The 27,318-nt window shown below is 45.1% G+C and overlaps 1 protein-coding gene across 8 annotated transcripts in view; it reads right to left on the bottom strand.

The window, feature by feature from the left end:
* Window positions 1-27,318, bottom strand: part of SYNE2 (spectrin repeat containing nuclear envelope protein 2) — a 368,664-nt gene that overhangs the window by 112,946 nt on the left and 228,400 nt on the right. For all 8 annotated transcript variants that reach the window (XM_053287390.1, XM_053287373.1, XM_053287409.1 and 5 more), the window contains 12 exons: window positions 25,374-25,502; window positions 23,835-23,987; window positions 22,548-22,757; window positions 21,071-21,172; window positions 18,213-18,332; window positions 16,381-16,581; window positions 8,491-8,664; window positions 6,914-7,045; window positions 5,446-5,642; window positions 4,042-4,174; window positions 1,752-1,934; window positions 584-730 (listed from right to left, as the gene is read on the bottom strand). In XM_053287390.1, coding sequence (XP_053143365.1) covers window positions 584-730; window positions 1,752-1,934; window positions 4,042-4,174; window positions 5,446-5,642; window positions 6,914-7,045; window positions 8,491-8,664; window positions 16,381-16,581; window positions 18,213-18,332; window positions 21,071-21,172; window positions 22,548-22,757; window positions 23,835-23,987; window positions 25,374-25,502 — 1,881 coding nt within the window. The remainder of the gene's footprint in view (window positions 1-583; window positions 731-1,751; window positions 1,935-4,041; window positions 4,175-5,445; window positions 5,643-6,913; window positions 7,046-8,490; window positions 8,665-16,380; window positions 16,582-18,212; window positions 18,333-21,070; window positions 21,173-22,547; window positions 22,758-23,834; window positions 23,988-25,373; window positions 25,503-27,318) is intronic.

The raw sequence follows: 27,318 nt of genomic DNA, 5'->3' as shown, positions 1-27,318 counted from the left end.
CACCCAAAGGTACAGTAAAATATCCTCAATGCTTTATCCCACACCAAGAGATAGAACTAATTTTGGGTGATCAAGCAGACTCCTGTTTATCACAGTTCTTTATCACAGTTCTTTATTTGTCATCTTATGAACCAGCCTGTTGCAGGCTGGTTCATAAGATGCAGACCTGGCACAAGTAATTATGAAGGGGACTTGCTGAGAGTGTACCCGTCAGGATGTCCTCTGTGGATGTTCCGATGTCCTCCTGGCACATCCCTTTATCACATGTGGCGCTATTAATCTGAATAGCTGCTATACACACGTTCCAAGACACATATTTTGCTCCCAGTGGAAGATAGTCAATAGTCATTCATTCATTCATTCGATTTCTATACCGCCCTTCCAAAAATGGCTCAGGGCGGTTTACACAGAGAAATAATAAATAAATAAGATGGATCCCTGTCCCTAAAGGGCTCACAATCTAAAAAGAAACAAAAGACAGACACCAGCAACAGTCACTGGAGGTACTGTGCTAGGGGTGGATAGGGCCAGTTACTCTCCCCCTGCATATCTAAGTGCTTTGCTCTTCTGGCACCCTACTCACCCTGTACTTCTTCAGAAGACCTTTCACTTGGCATGCAGGACTCTGCAAATCTGCAGTAGCCTCGTTTCTTCTTTGTTGGTCTATGTGGTTCATCCAGGCAGTTATTTCCATGATGGCCTCATGAGACGGCAGCTTTGCCATCTGAAGCTGGTAAGAAATTATGCAATCATTATTTTATTTTTACAGGTTAAGGGGGGAAATGTGCATTCTTGAGCAGCAGAATACCCTTATAAGTGGGAGGTACTGAGCCGATATTCAAAGTTCCTCAAAACATTTGCACTCTTGGTCCACTTTCACAGCATTGTGCTTATGCAACACAGATAGTGGATAGCTTTGCATCATTTCCTGCAAGATACATGGATTGCGGAAGGGATTTCATGTCAGGAGGCATGCCACAAGCGCACCCTCTTGTACCAGCGCAACACTAGTCTGGAACACAAGTTTCCAACTTAGCAGAACTAGCTAGCACAGCCTCCATGCACTAGAGCACCATCAGTCTGGATGGCAGCTGATCATTTCAGTCGCACAGAATTAGGTTTAATCACAGTAGGGTAAGCAGATTAAGAGGTTGTCATCAAACCTGATTACGATCTTAAATCAAATGCAAACATCAATACAGAGATGAGAGGTTGTGCCATAGCCTTCATGGAAAAGGTGGGCATTAAAGAGGGGTTTGAAGGAAGTAAGAGAGATCCTGCTAAAGGTGGTAGGGATAGGGCCTAACAGATTGTTAGTGAATGATCCCTGATGCTCACACATTTAGAAGATGACACTAAAAGTGAGTGAGGCTGATGGGGAGAGGAGGGGACAGAAATGTCCAGTTTCTGAAACATGATTACGACTGCAAGTCAAAACTGAGGAATGATATTGGACACAACACGGTATATTATTGCAGTTATACTTCAGTCCACTAACCTATTGGCTGAACAGTATTCTTGGGTTTTATAGAAACACTTGCCATCAGTGGCACATACAGAAGGTTACAGAGGCTGAAATAACAGCAGTTTTTAAAATACCTTAATATGGTAGATTTTGCTTGGATAGCTTAGCAGCCCCTGAATACAAAGATGATTGAGCTGCATAATACAGCACTTTGCAATGGATGCAAGCACTAGCCTGATGTGCAAGTTCAAGCCTGGAGGTCTGGCTCTTGATTTCTGCTCTTTACCTGGTGAAACTTCTCTTGGATGCCTGGAATCTGAGCAATTAGATCAGCCCATTTCTGCTCAAACTCTGTCAAAAGCGACCGGAGCATGGCAGTATCGGATTCCTTAAGAAGCAAGAGCTGGTTGCCAGTGCTTATGACTGATGACTTCAAGGAAGATTGGTCATCAACTTCTTTAGAAAATGCCTAAAGAATAGGGAGGAAAAACCACACCTTGAATGACTTGAAAGTATATGTCGCATGTTACAACGCTGTCACTGAATGACTTTACAACATATATGTTTCATAATACAAATGAAATGTAATAGTTATGAACTGTTGCTGGGAGGCCACTGTTGGCTGCACTTTAGCCAGTTTTTAATGCACAGAAACTTCTCCCATATCCAAAACATTAATATTCAGAAGGCAGTTCATGTGATTAGTATTAAGGTAGGACAAGTGTCCTACCGTAGTTCGGGAGCTGGGCACGCTCCCGTTCAGAGATCGTGTGAGAGGGGGAAAGCAAGGTAGGAGGGGGAGAAAGTGATTCTCAGGGAGAAAGAAAATGGGCCAGATGGCATTTCCTCCTATCTCAGTAAAGGGCTGGGTACGAAAGCTGGGTAGAATGGTGCCATCCAACTTAGCTCCTCTCTCCCAGATGACACTTCCTACCTTGCTTTCCCCCTGTGGAGACCCGCCTGATCCCCAAGTGGGATGAGCCCGTAATCCCCTACCTCCACTGCTTCCGGGGGAGGTCACAAGTCCAAAGGTGGCCAGATTGGTGGCCGGGGCTCTTGGGCCGGCTGCCACGACAAAGCTCTGGGGCTGGGCAATTGAGGAGGGGACAGACACAGCTGGCAAGACGCGCTTGGTCTTGCGGGAGCCGGAAGTCTCACAAGAGGGACTTCGGAATTCACAAGACTTGTGATGAGTGCTGAAGTGCATTTAAACCTCTGGCCAATGATGAGACCAGGCCGGATGAAGAAGGAGGAGGGTCTTCCAGGCAATCGAATGGGCAGCCCGCGATAGAGCCAGCATAAGGGAGAGATGGGGCCATGGTGCTGCTTAAACTGCCCCACTCCACGAGAGTGCCTCCGTGCCCCTGCTGGAGCCACGAGGAGGCAAAGCCCCACACCACTAGCCAAACCAGGTGGGAAGATCTCACATCCTCTCTCACGATCACCAAACAGGAGCTTGCACAGCTCCCGAATGAGTAATAATAACGTAAGCCACCTTACTGAGAGTAGTGAACAAAGCTATGAAACTCACAGGGTGACCTTATACCAGTTATTGTCTTTCTGCTGAATCTATCACACAGGGTTGTAGTGAGGATAAACTAGGATAAACCCACATAAAACACCCTGAGCTTCTTGGAGATTTGACATGATTAAATCACGCCTTTTGATTAAACATGTGCACAATTGCACAAGAGTGCTCTTCTGCGAATACATGAAATTCTGCTAACAGAGTTGTGTGATCGACAGCCATTGGAAATAATGGCCATCCCTAGCACAACTGATTTTATGTGATGTTTGTGTTTGCACACAAGAGTGCTCTCATGCAACTGCGTGCACATTTTGTTAAAATGCACACAGAATGTCGCACAGTATGTCACCCACTATTCAGGATCATCAAATGAGATAGAATGGCAGCAGGAGAAAGAAGTGCTTCTTCATATATAATCTGTGGGGATTCATTACCACAAGAAGCTGGCTGACATCCACTCTAATGCTGTGCTAGTGCACAAACAAATATGCACCCATGCAAGGAGATCATGGAGCTGAACAGATAATCTCATGTGTTCTTGGTCTTCTGGTGCAAGTATTTCACCTGCACAACTAGGATAGTGGGTAGTTTTGCATCATTCCCTGCAACAACATATGGACAGAGGAAGAGGTTTCACAGCAGAAGGTGTGCCACAGGTTGCATAAGTGCACCGTTGCAGCAGCACAACACTAGTCTGGAACACAATTTAGTTCTGATTAGTAGAACTAGCTAGCTAGTGTAACATTCTTGCACTAGTGCAACATGTTTGCACTAGCGCAGCATTTGTCTGGATGTCAGCTACTGGGATAAAATCAGATGACGTGTCCATCATGGGCCATTAGCCACGATAAACTACAATGAAACTGGTGTGCTCAGAGGCAACAGATCTCCAGGGTCTAGATAATATGGGAATGCAGAAAGTCTGTGTCCATCAAGCCATAGTGTAGCCCCTATTGCAGACAATGTGCTGGACTAGATGGACCTTTGGTCTGATCCAGCAAAGCACTTCTTCGTCAGCAGCATAAACATGAAAGAACTACAGACTTACAAGCAAGTTGTGTATATTGTCTCTGACAGTGTTTAGGTCTTGGGATGCATTGAGAGAGTGCTCCTTCCAGTCATTCACCCTCTGCTGAGCAGACTCCAGCCACTTCTCCAGCTCCTTTGAATCTCTGTTGTAGCTGCACAAACAAATCAAAGTTGGAGCTAGAAGCAATGAAATGCACCGCATACTCGTCCTATCCTCCCTGGACTTCAAATCCCCCAGTTTAGTTGAACGTATTTCATGCGGAATAATCCAACCATTCCAAATGCAGCAGCACAAAATGTGTGGAAGAGAATTTTATTTGGCTTCACGTCCACAGGGGTCTACAGTAAAGGTAGTTATTGCTCACGCTGTTTGCACTGATGAGCTGGTGATGGCCTGCAGGACACTCTGCATTATAGTAATGCATTAAGGTAGATGGCCTGGTTCCAGGAACCCTTTCCACATTCACTCAGCTGCTGAGGAGCCCCAGATGTGAGACCTCCCAATTAGGAGGCAAGGTGGATAGTTCAGGGGATGAGACAGGGTGGGAGGACCCTACGACCCAGACCTCAGATGACTCCATGCTGCAGGAGGAGGAACCCCCGCCCCAATACCAGGGGGAGTGGGGAACCAGAGCTAGCAACTTCACCGCAACCTGATGACAAAGCCCTGCTTTCATCTTCAGACTCAGAGAAATCTTTTAAGATGAAGGTCCCCCAAGATGGCCAGAACTAGTGGGGAAGGTGCCTTTAAACTACAGGGAAGGGGCAGGGCCAATCCACTCTACCTCGGCAAAGGCAATATAAACTAGCAGGCAGCTCCAGGTATCTGCTGGAGCAACATCCACCTTATTCTGTTGGATTCAGCTCTCTAAATTGGAGCTATCCAAGGTCCTGACTCCTTTATCTGCTCCTTGGAACTATCCAAGGTCTGTGCAGGCTGTTATAAATTTTAGCTATTTGAAATGGGAGGTGGACCTCTCTCACACACACTCTGGAAGCACAAGCAATTGCTAGGGAGATGTGCAATCATAGGAACATGGGAAGCTGCCTTATACCGAGTCAGACCATTGGTACATCTAGCTCAGTATTGCCTAGACTGACAGGCAGTGGCTCTCCAAGGTTTCAGACAAGAGTCTTCCCCAGCCCTATCTGGAGATGCCATGGAGTGAACTTGCAACCTTGTGCATGCAAAGTAAATGCTCTACCACTGATCTATGGCCCCATCCCAATCCTTCCTGACTATCCCCACTTTCCCCAGCACAGTTTTTGCAAGGACCCCAATTGGGCCAGGCAGCAGCATAAAGCTGCTAATTTCTAAGAAGAGGTGACAATGGTTGACATCACCATATAGGTGTGCGTCAAAACTGGTTGTGTGAAATTGACCCTAAGACTTCTAGTAGAAAGTAGTAAGGATTACACCAACCTGGACAAGAATTTGAGCAAGGTCTCAAGCCTCTGGAGCTCATGATCAACCTTTTTGCAAAGGGATGCCCACTGCTCTTCAAGCTTCTCAACCTGGTTTTGCAGTTCAGGACAGCTCACGGATGCCACCAAATTCTTCCCTTCTTTCAGTATCTGATGATACCTGGCCTGTTCGCCTTCAGTGCTCCTTTTGATTTGCTAGTTGGGGAAAGGATAAAGATTATGTGAAGCAAAATAAGGAGTGTTATAGACATTTCATTGGACTATCCTTTTTTGTCTGACTTGCAATTCATGTTAGCAATGAGTAGCTGATTGGGAAATGAATGAACCAAGTTTTATCTACCATTCAGCAGATCAGAAGTTCCCAACCTTGAGCACCAAGATGTTGTTGGACTAGAATTCCTATTATCTCCTGTCACATCTGCCACAGAACTCCAGTGTCTTTGCAGAAGATTCGGGACCCACACACATTCAGTTCATGAATGTGGCACTGACCGCAGTGGGTTGACATTCAGACTAATGCTGCACTAGCTCAATGAACAAAGTTTTGCACACACAAGAATGCGAAGATGCACATATATGCAAACTTGTACAATCTCTTGCACTCTGGACTCTTGCACTGGACTTGCACAATAAGGATAGCAGAACAAGGGCTGATATTCAGACCAGTGTTCCCTCTAACAGGGATTCCCAGATGTTGTTGACTACAACTCCCAGAATCCCCAAGCAAAAGCCATTGCAGCTGGGGATTCTGGGAGTTGTAGTCAACAATATCTGGGAATCCCTGTTAGAGGGAACACTGATTCAGGCTAGTGTTACACTATGACAATGAGAGAAGTTGCATATACTAAAGAAGTTTGCAGAAGTCTGCCAGGTTGTGGTGCTCCATGATGCTGTGCAACCACTGGTGGAGTACCTTCTTTGGGACATATACAAACTAGCGCAACCTGTTGTGCAACCTGTCAACATCTTCACTAGCATAAGGACTAGTCGGGAATTGACATTCCTTTCTTTGTGTGCAATATCCTTGCGCTAGTGCAACACTAGTCTGGAACACAAGCTCCCAACTTAGCAGAACTAGTTAGTTCAACATCCTTGCACAAGAGGAACATTTGTCTAGATACTAGTCAGTGAATTTCATTCATATGAATATATAAAGCTGCCTTCTACTGAGTCAGATCATTGGTCCATCTAGCTCAATATTGTCTACATTCGTCCAACTCAGTCCATTGACTGATGGCATCTCTCAAGGGTTTCCAATGGGTTTCCAAAGGGTTTCCAATCCCCCAGCCCTACCTGAGGATGTCAGGGATTGACCCTGGAAACTTCTGCATGCTCTACCACTGAGTTGTGATCCCATCTCCTATACACTCCCCATTCCCCAATACCAGTATCCCCTATAATAATTTAATTTTTACAACGGCAGCCACAAAAGAAGTCACAGATTTGAGAGTCTTAGGAAAAGATACCTGGAGGAGTCTAGTTCTTTCCATTAACCTTTCTTCTGTTTCTTCCACCAAACTCACAGAAGGCACAGTGGACGAAAGCGCCTCAAGTTTTTGGGAGAAGGATAAGTAGGCCTTGTCAAATTCTATCCAGTCCTGAGAAAGGAGACAGATTTTTAGCAGAGCATACTAAATGTAGGAGATCACAAAGGGGAAACCAGCGAAGGGAGAGCATGCGTGTTCCAGCAACCTCTGAATGTCTCTGAGGTGGAAACATATACTATGATCAGTCTAAACTGCTTCTTTCTTTGTCAAGTTTGCTTTTCCCTCTGAAAGGTCCCCTGCTGGGTCAGATCAAAGGTCCATCTAGTTCCACATACTGTTTCAAATAACGGCCAACTAGTTTCAGAGCACCCTGAGGCAGAGACTCTGTTTACCACTGCCCCTTGTGGTGACTTGCTGCACTGCAGCTGCTTCCAAGTCTCCAGGTTCTAAGTAGCTCCCCACATAAGGGCCATGATTGGCTTCCCTGCAGACAGGAAGAGGAGTATAAGAGGCTTCCTGTCCGAAGCAGGCCTTTCCTCAGTCTCAAGGCCTTCTTGTTGCTGGTGTGTTTGTTCTTGCTTACGTCCTTGCTGTGTCTGCCCAGTTTGACCTCTGGCATTTTCCTGGCCTTTGATGACTGGTTTTGATCCCTTAGCTCTGATTGGTTGCCTTTGCAGCCGCTTCCCACAGCAAAGCCCTAATAACTAGATGCCTCTAGGAACCCCACAAGGCAGGTTTTGAAGGTAAAAAACTTCTGCCACTGTATATGGCAGAATGCCCACAACAAATGGCATTCAGAGATAGACTGAATGCGGAGGTTCCACATCACAGCTGACAGCCATTGATAGATCTGTCCTTCCACCATGAATTCATCTAATCTCTTTATAAAGTCATCTATGCCAATAACCACTACATCTTATGAGAGTGTGTTCCATTAGCTCATTATGTATTGTGTGAAGAAGTACTTCTTTTTGCCTGTCATGAATTGCAGATTAGGAGGTTCGATTAAACTTTTTGTCCCTGCCCTGGGGCTCTTCTAGTGGGTATTTATTCCAACTTCAGTGCAAATTAACAGGTCATCTAGTTGATATCTAAAGTACATTGTGAAAGTTCTTAGTGCCATCTCCTGGCGATTTGTGAAAAGGCCATTTCTTTTCAAATAACTTGTATTCTGACTCGAAAAAGACATGGCTTTTTCACAGATTGCCAGGAGATGGCGCTAAGAACTTAACACAGCATACTTTGAACGTTGTCTAGACGACCTGTTGCATCTCCCATTGGAATTTGTGCTGAAATGGGAATAACCATCTGGGAGAGCCCATGCGGATGCTCTGTGGGGTGGGGGAGAAACACACCAGCTCCAAAGATGTGCTTAACATAATGTAGTTTGGTTGCAACTTAAGTGGAGTGCTATTCAAGTCAAATAAAATCTCAAGATTAGGTGCAGACTGGACACACTGCTTCCTGTAGTATTTGCGGGTGGGGGGATCCTACAGATATGGGTTGCTACAGACAAACCCCCAAAGTTCCCCAGGATTTTGATCCTATCCCCTTACCTGTAGGAGTCTCTCCAAACGGGTCCCGCAGTGGACAGCTTGCTGTTCCAATGACTTCATTTTTTCTACCAGCTCATTCCAGAATGTCTCTCTCTTTTGCAAGAGAGCAGGTGGCACTTTTTTGGAACACATTTGCACAAGCAGCATGTGAGTGTGAAGTGTACGGAAAAAGCTCTGGATTCAGAAGAAAAACAGCATCAACAATTGATCATTCAATTAACACATTTTAGAAACCATTTTCTGACAGGTATATTGATGAAAAATGCTTCTGCTATGAAACTGTCTATGTTGGGCTTTTCATTCAGAAGTAATCACATTTACTTTTGCTGGTTACAGCTATTGCCAAATTAAAAAAAATAAAAATTACAACATGCCCACCAAATGCTGGAAATGCAAATGAAGTAGCTGTACTAATTGTTAATCACATCTGTTTGCCCACACCCATTATTGATTCTTTACTTCCAAGTTTATTAAGCATGAAGGCCTTGGGCTCTTTCCTTAGTGTGAAGTGTGTTGGTCGCTGGCAATTAGATCTGAGATGAGGCTGGAGAGTGATGCAATGGTTGATGATGTCACAAAGGTACTATTGGGAAGAAGGGGGAAGCTGTGATATTAGAGATATTTCTCTAGGCAGTTCTGAAGGCAGCACTCTTCACTGTAAAGCCCATGGGTCAGTGCCCATCCCATCAACGCTAAGTGTGGATCCTTAACTAACTGTTGATTGGGCCCGTGTGAAGTTTCAGCCCAAACTGAGTAGGGATGTGCAGAACCGGTCCGGCGGTCCGACAGTTCAGTCTGGGGGTTCGTGATCGAACCGAACCTTCCCCCCCACCAGGTTCCGTCCGGACCAGAACCGGACTGCCGGGTCCGGTCTGGCAGGTCCGCAAACTTTTTCTAAAAAAATTAAAATGCAAAAAGGAACTACCGGTAGCCCCTTTGGGGGGCTTGCTGTAGCCATGGGATGGGGGTTCCGCGCGGGTTCCCTCTCCCCACCGCTGGCCTCCCTCATCACCGCCGTGGCTGGGTAAACGTAGTCTTTTTGGCCCATTCGGGCCTCCGTAAAAGCGAAAGGCCACCATTTTGGCCGCCACGGCGCATATGCAAATGCCCTCTGCGAGGCCTCGAACCGAACTGGGCCAGACAGTTCTGTGCACACCCCTAAAACTGAGTACTCTGCTCAGTCCCACTGGCACCATGTGGAGAGGACCATTCTCACCATGCCATGTTGCCCTTTTGACCCTCTGCACTATCTTGGAAGGCATGCATGGAGTGCTAGGAAGGGTAATCCTTCCCAGCAGTTTCCCCACAGAGCTCTTAAGAGAGGGCCCCCCTCCTCTCCCTTAAAGGGCCCTCCCAGCACTGAGAAAAGCATGAAATGGATCTCTCGCATTGAAGAGTGTTTGCCGAAATGGTCCCTGCATGGAAAAATAGTGAAGATCACTGTTCTAAGGGGAAGGGGCTTTTGGGATGGGGCTCTGTCTCTGGGTAAAGGTTGCATGTTCCTGCAATACAGTCCTTTGCTTTTGCTCCAGCTCAGCTTCTGGACCCCTCCTTCCCACATCAGGAGGCCAGCCTTGCAGAAGGGTGACACATTCTTATAGAAGATAACAAATAACATATTAAAATACCACCTATAAACTCTTCAAAGTGCAAAGGAGGACATGTGATTATTAATCAAAAGCAACCGTGCGAGATGGATCTTTGTATAGCTCTCATCTCATCTCATCATCTATGGTGCAAAGCACCATACACCAACTGAAAAGAACAGGAGAGCTGGTCTGGTGGTAGCAAGCATGACTTGTCCCCTTAGCTAAGCAGGGTCTGCCCTGGTTGCATATGAATGGGAGACTAGAAGTGTGAGCACTGCAAGATATTCCCCCTCAGGGGATGGAGCTGCTCTGGGAAGAGCATCTAGGTTTCAAGTTCCCTCCCTGGTGGCATCTCCAAGAAAGGGCTGAGAGAGATTCCTGCCTGCAACCTTGGAAAAGCCGCTACCAGTCTGTGAAGACAATACTGAGCTAGATAGACCAATGGTCTGACTCAGTATATAGCAGCTTCCTATGTTCCTAACAGAAATGAAGAATCGTGGTCGAAATCCTAATGAAGCCCTTGCACCATGAATAAAGCTGTGCTAGTAGAAGAAAATTGCAAAGCTTTGTGAAGTCACAAGGACTTTCAGAATTGTGCTTTTGCCTCAAAGTTCCCTGTAGAACATAAGATGCACCGCAGGCAGTGAACTGTGCCACACAAACATCAACATGTTTGTACTAGCACAACACTAGTCAAGGGGTGTAGCCAGCTTGCCAGAGGCCCGCGAATGGGCTCCAGCTAGCGGGCCCTCGACCCAGCGCTGACATCTAATGCAGGGGGCATGGTCAGCACCCAGAAGGGCCTTTCCTGCTCCTTCCCAGATGGTGTTTTGTTGCTGTTTAGGTGCTTTCTTTTATTCTCTCTCTCCCTTGGGGAGAGCTGAGAGGAGAGCTGGTCTTGTGGTAGCAAGCATGACTTGTTCCCATAGCTAAGCAGGGTTTGCCCTGGTTGCATATGAATGGGAGACTTGATGTGTGAGCACTGCAAGATATTCCCCTCAGGGGATGAAGCCGCTCTGGGAAGAGCAGAAGGTTTCAAGTTCCCTCCCTGGCTTCTTCAAGGTAGGGCTGAGAGAGATTCCTGCCTGCAACCTTGGAGAAGCTGCTGCCAGTCTGTGAAGACAATACTGAGCTAGATAGACCGATAGTCTGACTCAGTATATGGCAGTTTCCTATGTTCCTATGAAGCGTCGCCTAGGTGCTTGCTTTCTCTCCCTTCGTTCACCAGCTGGGAGGGAGCAGGCAAGGAGCCACACCTTGCATTCACCAGCTGAGTGCAGGGGAGGACAAGGGGGAGGGGAGCGATATCTATCTATCTATCTATCTATCTATCACATTTCTATACTGCCCCATATAAAATCGCTGGGTGGTTTACAAATTAAAACACAACAATTAAAACCTTAAATCACATTAAACCAAACTAAAACCACCATAAATAAAGCTTTAAAACATTATAAACTAAAAATCTGATAAAAGTGGTGCGTTTTCAAGAGTCACTGTAAGAGATGGAGAGGTTCTGATTTCACTTGGGAGCAGGTTCCAGAGCTCTGGGGCAACCCTAGAGAAGGCCCCAATGGTGGCTACGCCATTGATACTAGTCTCAAATACAAGCTCCAGACTTAGCACAACTAGCTAGTGCACTAGTCCTCCGCTAACGCAACCAGTTTGCACAAGGCTTTGTGAATCTGGACATCAGTCACTGTTTAACGAGGGCTTTTTCCTGGCTTCCAGACTCCATATTCCTGAATCTGGCCAACAGTGAAAGCTATTTTTCTCTTAATGCTTTATATAAGGGGTACTTCCATATATAATATGCTACATCTTCTATCCACATATAGCATTTTTTACTTTGAAAAGGTAAGATTGCAGCAATTTTCATCTGATGAAAACACAAATGACTAACTGCTTCTCCTAACTTAACATTCAAAGCAGTTAAGTAGGAATCATTTCATGTTTATGGTCTCTCCTGGGCAGTTTGTAAACACTAATCTTCATGAGCAGGGCTGTATTTTAGCTCTGGCAGAACAATTAAAGTGCTGGGAAGATTTTATGATTATCCATAACTGTCACAACCACCCCCTCTCCCCCGCACAAAATACCTTTGCTCACTGAAGATGGAATTATGTTTAAAAGCTCTGTGTGAGAAATAAACCTTAAAACAAACAAAATACTAATTTCTCCCTTTTAAAAAATGTCTATATGGCAAGTGCTTCATTTAAATGTTTTGTATTTCATTTACATCCTGCCTTTCAGTAAGAGCTGTTCGACTGTGGAAGAGTCTGCCATGTGCAGTGATGGGCTCTCCTTTGTTATTTTATTTTTTTAATTTATTTTTTTACATTTTATATCCCGCTCTTCCTCCAAGGAGCCCAGAGCAGTGTACTACATTCTTAAGTTTCTCCTCACAACAACCCTGTGAAGTAGGTTAGGCTGAGAGAGAAGTGACTGGCCCAGAGTCACCCAGCAAGTCTCATGGCTGAATGGAGATTTGAACTTGGGTCTCCCCGGTCCTAGTCCAGCACTCTAACCACTACACCATGCTGGCTCTGAATGGGCCTCTATCTGGGATCAGGAGCCAATTTCTGTATTGATCAGGAGTTTGGACTAGAACTCCAAGATCCCTTCCAGTTCTAACATTCCAGGATTCTCAGAAGCAGCCCTGTCTATGGCAGTTCTGAGGTGTACAAAAGCAGCCATGAAAAATACACTTAAGACACTTGGGCAGTTCACACAATCATAATTACTGTATTTACCCAAATCCAAGACTAGGTCCTCCCCCCCCCACAATTCTTTCATGTTAGAAATCAGGGGGTCATCTTAAATTCAGAATCCTCTTTCTTTGGGTAAGTCACGGTATAACCTGTATTTAACCTCTATTTTTTAAGGGGCTCATCTCAGATTCAGAGTCATCTTGTATTCGGTAGGGCAGGAGAAGCCCGACTGCCCTAATTCAAGAGCTGTGCATGCTCCGGTTTGATTGTCTGTAAGTTAAAAACAAGGTTGGAGGCAATGTCTGTGCTCGTATCCCAATCAGCAGCTGCATCGGAGGAAACCCTCCTACTCCGCAGCTGTATCCAGGTCTTTAACAAGGAAGGAGGAAAGGTCCTTTCACTGCTGCTTAGCAGATGATCACTGACGGTGGTGCCAAGTTTTGCTTTAACTGACAGACAATTGGCAAATGGGAGCATGTGCAGGTTCTGAATTAGGGTAAGACAGGGCTTTGAATTAGAATAGGGCTTCTCCTACCCTATTTATGTTTATTTATTTATTTTATTTATTATTAAAACTTTTATACTGCCCTTCCAAAAGGCTCAGGATGGTTTACATTAAAACAGCATTAAAATCAATTAGTAATAATTAAAACAAAAATTATAAAACAGCATAAAACAACAACTAACAATTAAAAACATCATAAAACACCAATTAAATAGTCAGAACAATTTAAAACAAGTTTTAAAAAGCTGAGAAAGCTTGGTTCAAGAGATGTATTTTCAGAAGTTTTTAAAAAATTGCCAGAGATGGGGAGGATCGTATCTTAGTGGGGAGCGCATTCCACAATCTCAGAGCAGCAACCGAGAAGGCCCATCTCTGTGTAGCCACCAGACGATTTGGCGGCAACTGGAGATGGACCTTCTCAGATAACCTCAAAGAGTGGCAGGGCTCATAACGAAGAAGACGCTCTCTTAAATACCCAGGGTCTAAGCCATTTAGGGCTTTATAAGTTATAACTAGCACTTTGTATTTTGTCCAGAAAACTACTGGCAGCCAGTGTAGCTCCATCAGCAGAGGTGTAACGTGCTCTCTCCGAGATGACCCAGAGACCAGCCTGGCTGCCGCATTCTGAACCAACTGAACTTTCCGGACTACATACAAAGGCAGCCCCAGGTAGAGCGCATTACAAAAGTCAAGTCTGGAGGTTACCAACAAATGTACCACTGTTTTGAGGTCATTGATCTCGAGAAACGGGCACAGCTGGCGTATCAGCCGAAGCTGATAGAAAGCACCCCTGGCCACCGCCTCAACCTGAGAAACCAGGGAGAGGTGTGGATCCAGAAGTACTCCCAGACTGTGAACCTGTTCCTTATGGGGAAGTGCGACCCCATCTAGAACAGGTAGATCAAAATTGTCTCTAGAGTTCTGACCCCTCACAATAAGTACCTCCGTCTTATCTGGATTCACCTAGTTCACGTGAACTTCCCCACTGGTCTTCATCTAGAGTAGCAAACTGCCCAGGGAAGCACTTTATGCTAGCGCAAAACTGTTGTGCTAGGTAGTTGCACTAAATCTGGTGATCGCCTTATTTATTTATTTAATAATATTTAAAAAAAATTATTTATTTAAATTTATTTATAAATTTATCTAAATAATAATAATTATTATTATTATTATTATTATTATTATTATTATTTAACACATTTGTATATTGCCCCAAATGCAAGTCTTCCAGATTAGAGTTGCGCCACCACAAGCATGCTTGTGGTTATGCAACATTTGCGCATTTATCACAAGAGCTCTGACATCGGTGCTCCCATCTCACATGCTTCTGGTTGTGCAACAGTTGCGCATTTATTGCAAGAGCTCTGATGTCGGAGCTCCCATCCCGCAAAACCAGCCAGCAAGTGCCGCCCAGCACTGTTGTGGGGCATCACACCGATCCTCTGGAGATTGATGGGGGTGGGCAGGGTGTGACACAATGGCTCCATGTTGCGCAATGGCATCCTTGCGCCACCACCATTTTTAGAGCAACTAAGCCATCCTTTTGCACCAGCACAAGACTGCTTGTTCACTTGGGGTGCATTGCTCTGGACGTCGGCTACTGTTCTTTTTGTTTGTTTGTTTGCAGTTTATTCAAGATTTGGCTTTTGAACCGTATGTTCCGTCATCACAGAAACCCCTTTGTTGTCTTCCTGCTCTAACCGCTTCCAAGAGAACTGTGAGGTTCTCAGTGCAGAGTGTGCATGACAGAGGCATTCCAGTGGCTCTGAAATGCAACAAAGGCCTGAGCGTGTGAGCACAAAAGAAACCGAGCTCTGGCACATGGAGGTTTGAAACATTTGGGCAGTTCCAAGGGTAACGGAATCAGGCATTAGAACTGTGCAGGTCAGTAAGGTCGAAGCTGTGACGTCGGAGCTCCCATCACACACCACCAGGCTGCATCAGATCACAGGGCAAGGGCCACCCCGCACTGGTGTGGGGGCAGCGCAGTGCAGCGATCTTCGGGAGCGACTAACATCTCCCTTGTAGGCCCATGTAGCTGCTGGGAGGAAGAGCGGGCTTCTGGGAATTGTAGTTCTGCTCAGAACTTCTCCCATGTGATGACACTTCACCCGCAATCTGAGACTGCCAGGCGGAGGGGGGGTGGGAGTTCTTACATCAGAGCTCTGACTTTACTGACCTAAACAGTCCTATCAGGCATGTTACTACTTTTTCAATGACTGTTGCCATGAGCAAATTTTCAGCTTTGTATTATATATACCCACTGGCAAGAGAACATCGCCTACTCTAAGGCCATATTTTACAACACCCTTAAATATTATAGATAGTGTCTGAAACATGTAAAATACATTGGTAACGGAATCAGAAATGATGTCAAAAAATCTGATTCCATTACTACTACTACTACTACTATGGATATTTATATACGGCTCTTCAACCAAAGTTCTCCAAGTGGTTTACAGAGGAAAACAAACACATATATAAGATGGCCCCCTGCCCCCAAACAGCTCACAATCTAAAAAGAAACATAAGGTAAACACCAGTGACGGCCACTGGAGGGATGCTGTGCTGGGGTTGGATAGGGCCAGTTGCTCTCCCCACGCTAAATATAAGAGAATCACCACTTTAACAGGTGTCTCTTTGCTCAGTTAGCAGGGGTAAGTTACTGATGTATTTTGCACATTTCAGGCACTATCTATAACATTTATGGGTTTTGTAAAAATATTACCTTAGAGTAGGAAATGTTCTCTTGCCAGTAGGTATATAAAATCTCAATTTGAAAATTTGGTTATGGCTATAGTAATTGAAAAAGTGGTAACATGACTGATTATAGTTTTTACTGTTTAACTGATTTTAAGATTTTAAATGATTTTTTATGGAATTCTATTGTATTTTAACTTTTGTAATCTGCCTTAGTATGCTATTTGAAAGGTGGTATAATAATTGAATAAATACATAAATTTTGTCATTGTTTTACTTCAAACACTGCAGATTATTGTTCATGGACTATGTTGAAAAATCCATCAGTACCATGCAGAAGGGGAAAGGATTACTATTCTCTATTTGCACGGGGGGGGAAAATTACCTTATGATTTTTCAGGTGAAACTCCAAATTCGTTCGACTGGTAGCTTTTAAATTTGGCACCTGAGCAATTTTCTCTTGCCCCAGCTCTGCAAGCTGTGACAGTCCATGCAACAAAGCTTCATACTGGTGTTCGCTAATAGACGGAGATATTAGTTCCCTCTGTTTGGCTCTTAAGATCCCCCAAAGGTCATCCAGTACATCCTAGGAATGAAACAAATTCCAATGAGCGTGTTCTGCTTAATGCGATTCATAAGAGCTGGCCAACAATCAGATCTTAGTGGAATATACCTAATGATGAGGATGATACATTTCCCTGATTGCTGAAAACACAGTTACTGGGGGAGGGGTGCTTGTCAACAGTTTGGGGATGTTGCCCCCACTCCTGTGGTGGTGGCAAGCGGTGGCAGCAGTGGGGGGAAGGTGGCACTCTCCCACGATTTAATGATAATGAAGAAGAAGAAGAAGAAGATATCATCATCTTATGCCAATCATATCTCTGCATCCCATTTGATACCATTTATCTCCGGTGAGGAGAGCTGTTCTTGTGGTAGCAAGCATGACTTGTCCCCTTAGCTAAGCAGGGTCTGCCCTGGTTGCATATGAATGGGAGACTAGAAGTGTGAGCACTGGAAGAGATTCCCCTCAGGGGATGGAGCCGCTCCGGGAAGAGCATTTGAGGCTCCAAGTTCCCTCCCTGGCAGCATCTCCAAGACAGGGCTGAGAGAGACTCTTGCCTGCAACCTTGGAGAAGCCGCTGCCAGGCTGTGAAGACCATGCTGAGCTCGATATACCTATAGTCTGACTCAGTATATGGCAGCTTCCTATGTTCCTATCTCATGAACATTCATTCTCAGTTCATTCCAGCCTCAATTAAGTACTGCATATTTTATTTCTCAAGACATATTATCAACCTTCTGTTGTCTGCTATTTCTTGAATGCACCAATAAGAGCATCAGCTGGGTAGGGGCGGGGAGAATTCTCTCCATCCTATAAATACCCACATGTTTGTCTTTGTGTGTTTGCCATGGGTGGGAGCCAAAGTCCCATGAGCAGAATATTTGTAGTGGCAGGAGAAGGAAAACAGCAGCGAGTGCTGTTCTGAAAATGGCTTACGCAAGGGATTGCATAAGAAATCACAACGTGCTAATAAGCGGGTTCTCCAGCCTGATTTCAAGCTAGAGAAATCAGCTTGATTTCTCACAGGCTATTGAGACAGCCGGTAAATCCTCTCTGGATTTAGTTTCACTTTTCTTGTGCAACATTCTAGAAAACCACTGCACAACCTCAGCCCTCCAGCTGCTGTTGGACTACGACTCCCATCATCCCCTGCCACAGTGGCCAATAGTTAGGAATGATGGGAGTTGCAGTCCAACATCTTCCCAAGTTGTACAGCCCTGTTCTAGGACAAGGTGTAAAACAGCTCTTCTGGGAGCAGAAGATACCATCTACATCCGGAAGGGAACCTTTTAGATCCAACCCACTATACTGAACCTCTGCTAATATCCCAGGGATGGGCAATCTGAGGCGCTTCAGTTATTGTTGGGCTACAACTCCCATCATCCCCAGCTGCAGCTGGGGATGATGGGAGTTGAAGTCCAACAACAGCTGGAGAGCCTTAGGTTGGCCACCCCAGAATATACGGTTCACAAAGAAGATGTTGTGTAAAGTTAAATATTTATCAACACTGAGCTTGGGTAAAGCTCAGTTACCAAGTTCGGTATTGATTTGGTAAAGCCTGGGTGATTTCTCGACTTTATTATTTATTTGCATTTTGGGTTCCATTCCAGAAAATGCTGCATCTTTACATTGTTAATGTTGTTCAGCAATTTTACCTCCAGTTTATAAGCTTCATGGATGAGTGTGACAGGCAAATGAAGTCTTTCTCCGTGATCTCTCAGTTTTGCTGCCTGTGTCTCAAAGTGTTTCAGTTCCAACTCGCAGGCTTGTATTTTCTGAACGAAAAATGAAATGATTCAGTTTTACACAGCCATTATTAGTTTCTGGGCAGGAGAAGGATCCGCAAGGTGAAGGATCCGCAAAAGAGTTTGACAACCCCTGAATTATAGCTTCATCTACAGGGGCTTCCTCTAATCAATTATTAGTGCTGAACAGAAGCCTGGCAGGAAGGGAGAATCACAAACATGCTGTGGCAGGAAGTTCCAGAGTCCAGGGGCTGCAACCGAAAAGGCCCTGACAAACATGTACACCAACTGAGTCTCGATCAATACTGGCATGTGAAGCACAGCCCATCCACAATGGGCAGCCAGAATAACTTGGCAAGAGCAGTCCTTAAGGTATCCAAACTATATAGGGCTTTAAATGTAACTACCAGCAGCTTGAATGGAAACCGAAACAGCTGGGGAGCCAATGCAGATCCAACAGAAAGAGTAATATACTGTACAAATATATATCTGGAGACTCACACTAACATTCTGTCTGCACTGTTTTACACCAATTATAGTTGCCGAATGCTTTTCAAGACAGCCCCACATAGAGTGTAAGGATGTGCACAAAACCACCAACCAAACTGAACTCAAACCGCACCGTGTACGAGTTTGGTTTTGGCCCTCTTCAGAATGCCCCCCATCCACTGATTCGGTCCGGTCCGGTTCAATGAGCCTTAATTTAAAAAAAAAAAATTTCACCCGGTTCAGGCGTCTTCGGGCCTTTCCGGGCCTATTCCCTGGCTTGGCGGCCATTTTGGAGGCTGCTGTGCCTGAGTAGTGGGACCCTGCGTGGCCTGGGTCATGACTCGGCCACACAGGGTCCCACTTGGTATTATTACGATTTGTGTGAACTCTGAAGTCAAGGGAGGAGGAGGGGAGAGTGTGTGAGAGGCGGGAGTTGGGAAGGACGGCTTCCTGTTCACTCTCGATAAAATGCTGGGGACAGATCATGGGTTGGCTGTGCCCATCGTATCCAGTTCTCACTTCACACATGATCACTCTCCCCTCCTCCTCCCTTGACCTCAGATTTTACACAAGACGTCGACTGGGAGCACACTTCTGGCATCTTCTAGCATACAAAAGATCCCAGGTACATTCCCTGTCATCGCCAGGTAGGGTTGGGAGAGACTCCTGTTTGAAACCTTGCAGAACCACTGCCAGTCAATGTAGACAATATTGAGCTAGATGGGAACAGAGTCTGACTCAGTATAAGGCAGCTTCCTATGTTATCCAAGATGAATTAAAGGCATTAATAATAATAATAATAATAATAATAATAATAATAATAATAATAATAAAACATATTTTTATACCGCCCAAAACATACGTCTCTGGGTGGTTTACAACAAAAAATCTCAATGAGACGCTTCTATATCCCTCTCAGTTAAAGCCTTTTATGTACCAAAGATATTGGTGTTTCTTTTTATAACACTGGATGCCATTTTAAAATTATTTAGATATATGTAGGAAAAATTATACCAGACCTGAATGATTAAAATAAATTTTTCTTTTATAATATATATAATATTATATTAATAACTGTACTTATTACAGTTGCACTTAATACTTTTATTATTTGTTTTCAAATTTGGAAAGTCTGTAATAATATATTTCTGTCAAAGATGAAAATTTTTTTTACTACTCGGATGTTATCCATTGCATTTAGGGATGTGCAAACCTGTGGTGTAGTGGTTAGAGTGCCGGACTAGGACCAGGGAGACCTGAGTTCAAATCCCCATTCAGCCATGAAACTAGCTGGGTGACTCTGGGCCAGTCACTTCTCTCTCAGCCTAGCCTACTTCATAGGGTTGTTGTGAAAGAGAAACTTAAGTATGTAGTACACTGCTCTGGGCTCCTTGGAGGAAGAGCGGGATATAAATGTAATCATCATCATCATCATCATCATCATCATCAAACTGGGCCGGCTTGAGGGTTTGCTCTCGAGCCATACCAGGCCCAGTTTGGCTCGAACTCGAGCTGAAACCCCACCCCCCAGGCCAGCTTGGAGCCGGTCCAGGGTTTGAAAAGGGTTTTTAAAAAAAATTATAACTCACTGCCGGGCCCGGGGTAATTTTGCATGCCCAGGTCTTTTTCAGACAGGGCATGCAGATAGCCCATGCGTATGCACAAAGGCCGTCAAAATGGCTATCACAAACCAGGAGAGAGCTGGAAAGGCCTGGAAAAGATCAAGGGAAGTCCAATGGGGGGAGGGGGAGCTTCAGAGGACCCCCCCCCATGGCTGCGGTAGCACACACACACACACCCCGGGGGCGGCAAAATTACCTCGGGCCCGGAAGTGAGTTATTAATAAAACCCCGGGGGGGGGGGTATGGGGTACACAAATCCGAACACACCCGGTACAAAATGGCCATCGCGAAATGGCCTTCAAAATGGTGACAAAACCAGGCAAGCTTGTTTTGTGCACTCCCCTAATTGCATTGTCTTTTTATTGTTATAAGTTTTGTCTTTGAACATGTTAAATTAAAAGCCCAGAAAAGAAAAAAGGAAGAGCCCTGCTGAATCAGACCATCTATTCAGCATCCTCTTCCGAACAGCAGCCAATCAGAGGCTTCCAGGAAGGCCACAAATAGGGCACAAAGATGCCAGCCCTCCCACATTGTATGCCTCAGGGGAAACAAACCATTGCTCCAATTTTGGAAAACAAAACCACAAAGAGAAATTAGGGTGGAATTGTCCAGTGCTGGGCACAGACTGTCCCTTATCTTCCTCTATCAGTTAATTACCTGGAGCTGCTTGGAAATGCCATGCCCGCTCATTGCATTGAAGGACTGTTGCAACGTGGATTTTTTCTCAATCAGTGCATCATACAATTGCCTGATTTCATTCTGTGATGGGGACAAGCAGAAAAACCCATAGTGAACCCAGAGATGCATTAGACAGAATGATGGGACAATTAAACTGCCATTCAATGGCACTGTTTAATCAGTATCATTCTTCATACACACATGGACAGAGAGAGTGTCATGGAAGTACATGCCTTCCTGAAATATTAAAAAACAGATAAGTATTGGCTAGTTTTGTAATCAGTGTCATGACCAATTTGCTTCAGGGATGGTCTCATTATGGGGGCAAGGATTTAATGATCCATATAGGAGATAAAATTTAGCTCAGAGGTAAAGTAAAGTTGTGCTGCTGACTCCTGGTGACCAGAGCCATGTGGGTTTTTTTTAGAAGAATACAGGAGGGGTTTACTATTGCCATCTCCCGTGCAGTATGAGATGATGCCTTTCAGCATCTTCCTATATTGCTGCTGCCTGATATAGGTGTTTCCCATAGTCTGGGAAACATAAAAGCAGGGATTCGAACCAACGACCTCTTGCTCCCAAGGCAAGTTACTTCCCCGCTGCACCATTAGGTGGCTTAGCTCAGAGGTAACCAACTATATACTAAGGGGCTGGTTCAGACAAACTCCTCTGTGAGTAGAGGCTAAATGTGTGTGTGTGTATGCGCGTGCACACACGCGCACGTATATTGCAACATGATTGCATTTTCTGCCCTGCCCATTGGGCATACCTGTTCTGCTACCAGACCTGCTTGTAAGTACTTTTTAATTTTAATTTTAAAATTAAAACTTTAAATAAAACTCTGGATATCAGTATTCAAATTCAAAAAAGACTATGGACATATCATGCTAGTAATGGAGGAGAGCTGGTTTTGTGGTAGCAAGAATGAAGTGTCCCCTTTGCTAAGCAGGGTCTGCCCTGTTTACATTTGAATGGGAGATATGAGCACTGTAAGGTATTCTGCTTAGCGGATGGGGCCGCTCTGAGAAGAGGATGTGAATGCTTGCATGCAGAAGGTTCCAAGTTCCCTCCCTGGCACCTCTGAGATAGGGCAGAGAGAGACTCCTGCCTGCAGCCTTGGAGAAGCCGCTGCCAGTCTGGGTAGACAATACTGAGCTAGATGGACCCATGATCTGACTCAGTGTAAGGCAGCTTCCTATGTTCCTAATCATAGGATTCAATCACATAGGAAGTTTGTATAATTTTATGGTCTTTTAAGTCAACTACATTTTAGTGATTAATTTATATTTTATGTTTTTAACAACTTTTTATAGTTTATAATAAATGTGCCATTATATAATTGTGATTTTAGGTGTACAGTATTATTGCATTTATATAGCAGAATTATTGGCTTCTTTGTAGATTGTTGTTGGCTTAAGGAAGCTTGATAAGAGATGAACGTTCAGCAATGCCATACCTGATAATTACTGTAATGGTTCAACTCCGCTTTCACAGATTTGCTCCTAGAGGCGGCTGCTGCTTCTGTCATCTGGAGCCAAGCCTGCAAGCTGCTAAAACACTGGGAAAATCTATCAGTGTCTCCACCAGCTGAGGTGATGGACTTCAAGAGATCATCCTTTTTATTGCCAATGTCCGCATGAAGTTTCTGTAGCTCTACAGAAAGAGTCTGAAATTGAGAGAGGAGGTGGAAGAGACTAGGAGATATGGTCTTCGTAGAAGTCATGGTAGCTGAAAGCTCTGATCAGTTTGTTTAGCATATTTATATATTGCCCCAAACTCAGGTCTCTGGGTGGTGTACAAAAACAAAACAAAACCGACTAAAGCAAAAATTAAAACATTAAAACTATTTAAAACCGTAACTACAGGGAGCAGTGTTCTCTCTAAGGGGTGCGCATGTCCATGTGCACTCAAGTTTTTTTAATGTCCACTCAGTTAATTTTAGATCCAACTCAGGTTGAATGAGGAAGGCCCCACTCTGAAGGCATGTGAGTACCCCCTGCCTCAATACTGCCACCCACAACAAAACCCATTCTGGGCACAGATTTAAAAAACTAGAGGGAACACTGACAGGGGGTCTAAAAATGATGCTCCAGTAGTCCATTTTGGACCTGTTCTTGTTACTTTCCAGGGAGAACTCTCTGCACACAGTACAAGTTCTATCATACATGAGCCAGCTGGGGTGGTCAGTACTATCTGGGAGTATGGATACTCATTGTGGTTTTTTGACAAGGTCTACAGAACGGAACACCACTACCCACCGAACAGAACCCCCGTGAATAACGGGGTTCTCCTGTATCTTAATTTGTGTCTGCGAACTTTCATTTTTCTGGGTGGCCCGAAAGGACCACAGCCATATCATCAACTGCCTGTTGGGCAGGCCCAACAACTACCAGGAGCTCCTGAGCTACTTGGAGTAGTTCTCTAGGTTTTGGACTTGCTTCTCCCTCTCCTCCCTTCCTGCCAATATTGCAAATGTGATTGGCTGGCCACATTCTGCAAACAATACCACATCATCAGTGTTCCCTCTAACAGGGATTCCCAGATGTTGTTGACTACAGCTCCCAGAATCCCTAGCTGCAATGGCTTTTGCTTGGGGATTCTGGGAGTTGTAGTCAACGACATCTGGGAACCCCTGTTAGAGGGAACACTGCACATCATGTGCTTTGTTTGTGCTTATGCAGAATTGCAGTTCACACCGCTGCCTGGACAAGGCCAGTCCATCGCCACTCTCGTTGGTGTTTACCTCACAAAGCACCTGCTGCACTGGAGCTTCTTCGCTTGTGAGCACACAGGGGTTCCACATCTGTTCCATGTTGCTCAGGCAGCCGCTGATCGCCAGGAGCAGCTCAAGGAGTTTCTGATCCAAGCTTAAGGGCACTGCCCCTGTCTCATTTTCCTGGAAGGGCGAGAGAGATAATTTTTCAAAGTTTCCCCTGAAAAACATGTTGTTTATATGGAAATAACAACAACAACTTTATTTGGTAGCTGCCCCATAATAAATTGTACTTTGGGCGGCTCACAATTGGAGGTGTGAAGGGCTGGGGGGAAAACTGAGGGTGGGGTGGGGTGGGGGACTGGGAGAAAACATAGTTATTTTGTTGGGTTCCCCCCCCCCCCGGAAATAAAGGCCACCTCCCCCCAAATATCCCCCCAGGGTTTCACAACTCTACTCACAAAAAACCAACATTACAACATTCAATTAAAAGACACAAAACAACAGCTTACAATAAAATACAAAATACAATACAAAGACGTTTCAAAAACCTTAAAAAACCCTATTTTAAAAGGCCTGGGTAAAGAGAAAGGTCTTCCTTCACCTGCTATCTAAAAAGACAAAGCAACAATGCCAGGTGAGTCTCACTGGGGAGGCTATTCCATAAACGAGGTGCCACCCCATTTTGGCATGAATGTTTGCACATGAAATACCACCTCAAAATATTCATGCCAAGAAAAAAGGGGGAGGGTGTTCCCCAATTCTCCCCCCGCCCTTTGCATTCACAGTGAGAATGGGAGTTATTTCAATCATTTTTAGCAAGGGGTGGAATTGGCCTGATGGGAGGAGAGCTGGTCTTGTGGTAGCAAGCAATTGTCCCCTGTGCTAAGCAGGGTCCACCTAGTTTTTCATTTGAATGGGAGACTACACATGAGCACCGTAAGGTATTCCCCTTAGGGGATGGGGCTGCTCTGGGAAGAGTATCTACATGCTTGCTTGCAGAAGGTTCAAAGTTCCCTCCCTGATAAACTTGGAGAAGCCACTGTCAGTCTGTGTAGAGTAGACAATACTGAGTTAGATGGACCAATGGTCTGACTTGGTATAAGGCAGCTTCCGATGTTCCTATGCTGGAGCTAGCAACACATTACCTAGTGGCTGGTGCCTCCCAGGGAAGAGCACCAGGCATCTGATGAGTTTTGCACCCCTCACACCTTTTCCTCCCCTACCCAAAAATTCACTCTGATTTCACCATCTGCAAATGGAGTGATGAATTTGGTGGGGAGGAGTTGCCATTTTAGTCCAGTCATGATAATTTTTCCCCGTTGGCTTCAATTGAACTGGATAATGCCTAATTTTAACTGGATGTGCAGTGCAGAAAGATATGGCACTCAGCAATTTTTCGGAGGTCAAGCCTGGATCTGCAAAAGTCAGAGCAGATACTCCAAACGCTGCCTCCAAGTTGCACTCACTTTTAGGGGGAAATTGAGGTTTCAGACTGCCAAGGCTGGATCGTGTCCAGTTGGCACACTGATCATTTATGTAACTGAGAAAAATGCACTTCGTTAATACCTGTGTCTGAACAGATGCTTCTTGGCTCAGACTGCCAAGCTGTGCCGTGTACATTTTCAGCTCCTCAACGGTTGGAGTTCTCACATTAGACGTGGCACCCTTGGGCAGAATATTTATTCTGGTAGCCATCTAACATTTGGAAAAGCAAAATGTGTTTAGACAAATGCTTCAGATTAAAATCATGGTAATACACAATGTTCTTCCAAAAGAACAAAACAAAAGAAGAGCAGTAGCTGCTCCAATTTAAAGTTATATAAGACCACTGTCACAATCTGGACATTGTGGGGTCTACTCTTAGCCACTGGCTTGAAAGTTGCTCACAGTGGAAGTCCTGCATCTGTGATGCCCACAAAGACCCTGTACCGGTGCATGGAAACAGAGTGCGTACATAAGAACATAAGAACAGCCCTGCTGGATCAGGCCCAAGGAGGCCCATCTAGTCCAGCATCCTGTTTCACACAGTGGCCCACCAGATGCCACTGGAAGCCACAGGCAGGAGTTGAGGGCATGACCTCTCTCCTGCTGTTACTCCCCCACAACTGGTACCCAGAGGTATCCTGCCCCCGAGGCTGGAGGTGGCCTACAGCCCTCCGACTAGTAGCTGTCAATAGACCTCTCCTCCATGAAGTTATCCAAACCCTGTAGTCCTGGCTTACGGGGTAGCATTGGCGTATTGCTGGCTTCAGGCATTTGGGGGCCTTGGAGAGATATCCTCAGGGAGTCCCTACCTGAGAGGTCCACCTCCTCACCACAGTCCCTGCTGTCCATTTGCTTACCCTCTTCCAATCAACATCACCGCCCCAATGACAGAGGGTGAGGTGAACAGGCAGCAAAAGCAAGGAGGAAGAGGACCAGGGAGCTATGGGGAGACATCCATACTAGGCTTCCTGCTAGGACAATAGGTGGCCTGTAATGCCAGACCTTGACGACCCGGAAATTAATTAATTAATTAATTCAATTTCTATACCGCCCTTCCAAAAATGGCTCAGGGCAGCACAGAGCATGCATCTACATAGGCTGAAATTCTACTAACATGGGTTCCAATTTTTCAAGGCAGTAAGCACTGCTCAAGCACCTGATATCATGCTTTTTTAAAGCCTACTTTCCATTAAGCTTTTATCACCTGACATTCCGTGTGTCCCCCACTATCAACTGTGCAATGCCTGGACCAATATGAACCAAATTGGGTACCGTTGTGGAGACACATAGGGACACCTCAATGACATAGTTTGTGATGATGTCATCCACCCCAACCAGACGCGTGAACGTTTGAGGCGCAAGTGGGCTAACTTGTGAACCGCCTAACCGATTTGAACCAAATTTGCTACAGCCATAGGAGCACATGGGAAAACCTCAATGACATAGTTTGTGATGATGTCATCCACCCCAATTCAAGATGGCGGATGCATAAACATTTGAGGCGCAAGTGGGCTATGCCCAGACAAATTGGCATCGAACTGCAGCTGGAGTTGATGGGAGCTGTAGACCAACCACAGCTGGAGAGCCTCAAGTTGGACCACCCCTATGCGACACCAGGGTTAAAGTAAACTTTAATGTGCACCATGGTTAGAGTAAACCATGGTACAACTCAGGGGTGTGGAAATTCCGGCCCTCCAGCTGTTTTTGGCCTACAATTCCCATCATCCTCAGTCACCGTGGCCAATAGTCAGGGATGAGAGGAGTTGTAGGCCAAAAACAGCGGGAGGGCCAGAGTTGCACACCCCTAGTACAGAAGATAAAATGCACATGAGATGAAAGAGGAGGGAATGCATGACCTCCCACCTTTATTGGAACAGAAATAGTGTGTTTTTATTAGGATGATTATACACACCATGGACTATAACACCTTTAGACTACCATCTATGCTTGGGGGGTGGGGGCAGGGAGATTATCTCCAGCCAATGAATAACAAATATCATCATTATTATTATACAGTACAGACAAA

This window comes from Hemicordylus capensis, chromosome 1 (assembly GCF_027244095.1).
Source record: "Hemicordylus capensis ecotype Gifberg chromosome 1, rHemCap1.1.pri, whole genome shotgun sequence".
Classification (NCBI taxonomy): Eukaryota; Metazoa; Chordata; class Lepidosauria; order Squamata; family Cordylidae; genus Hemicordylus; species Hemicordylus capensis.
The sequence above is the reverse complement of the archived record's forward strand: the minus strand, read 5'-3'. Positions and strand labels throughout refer to the sequence as shown.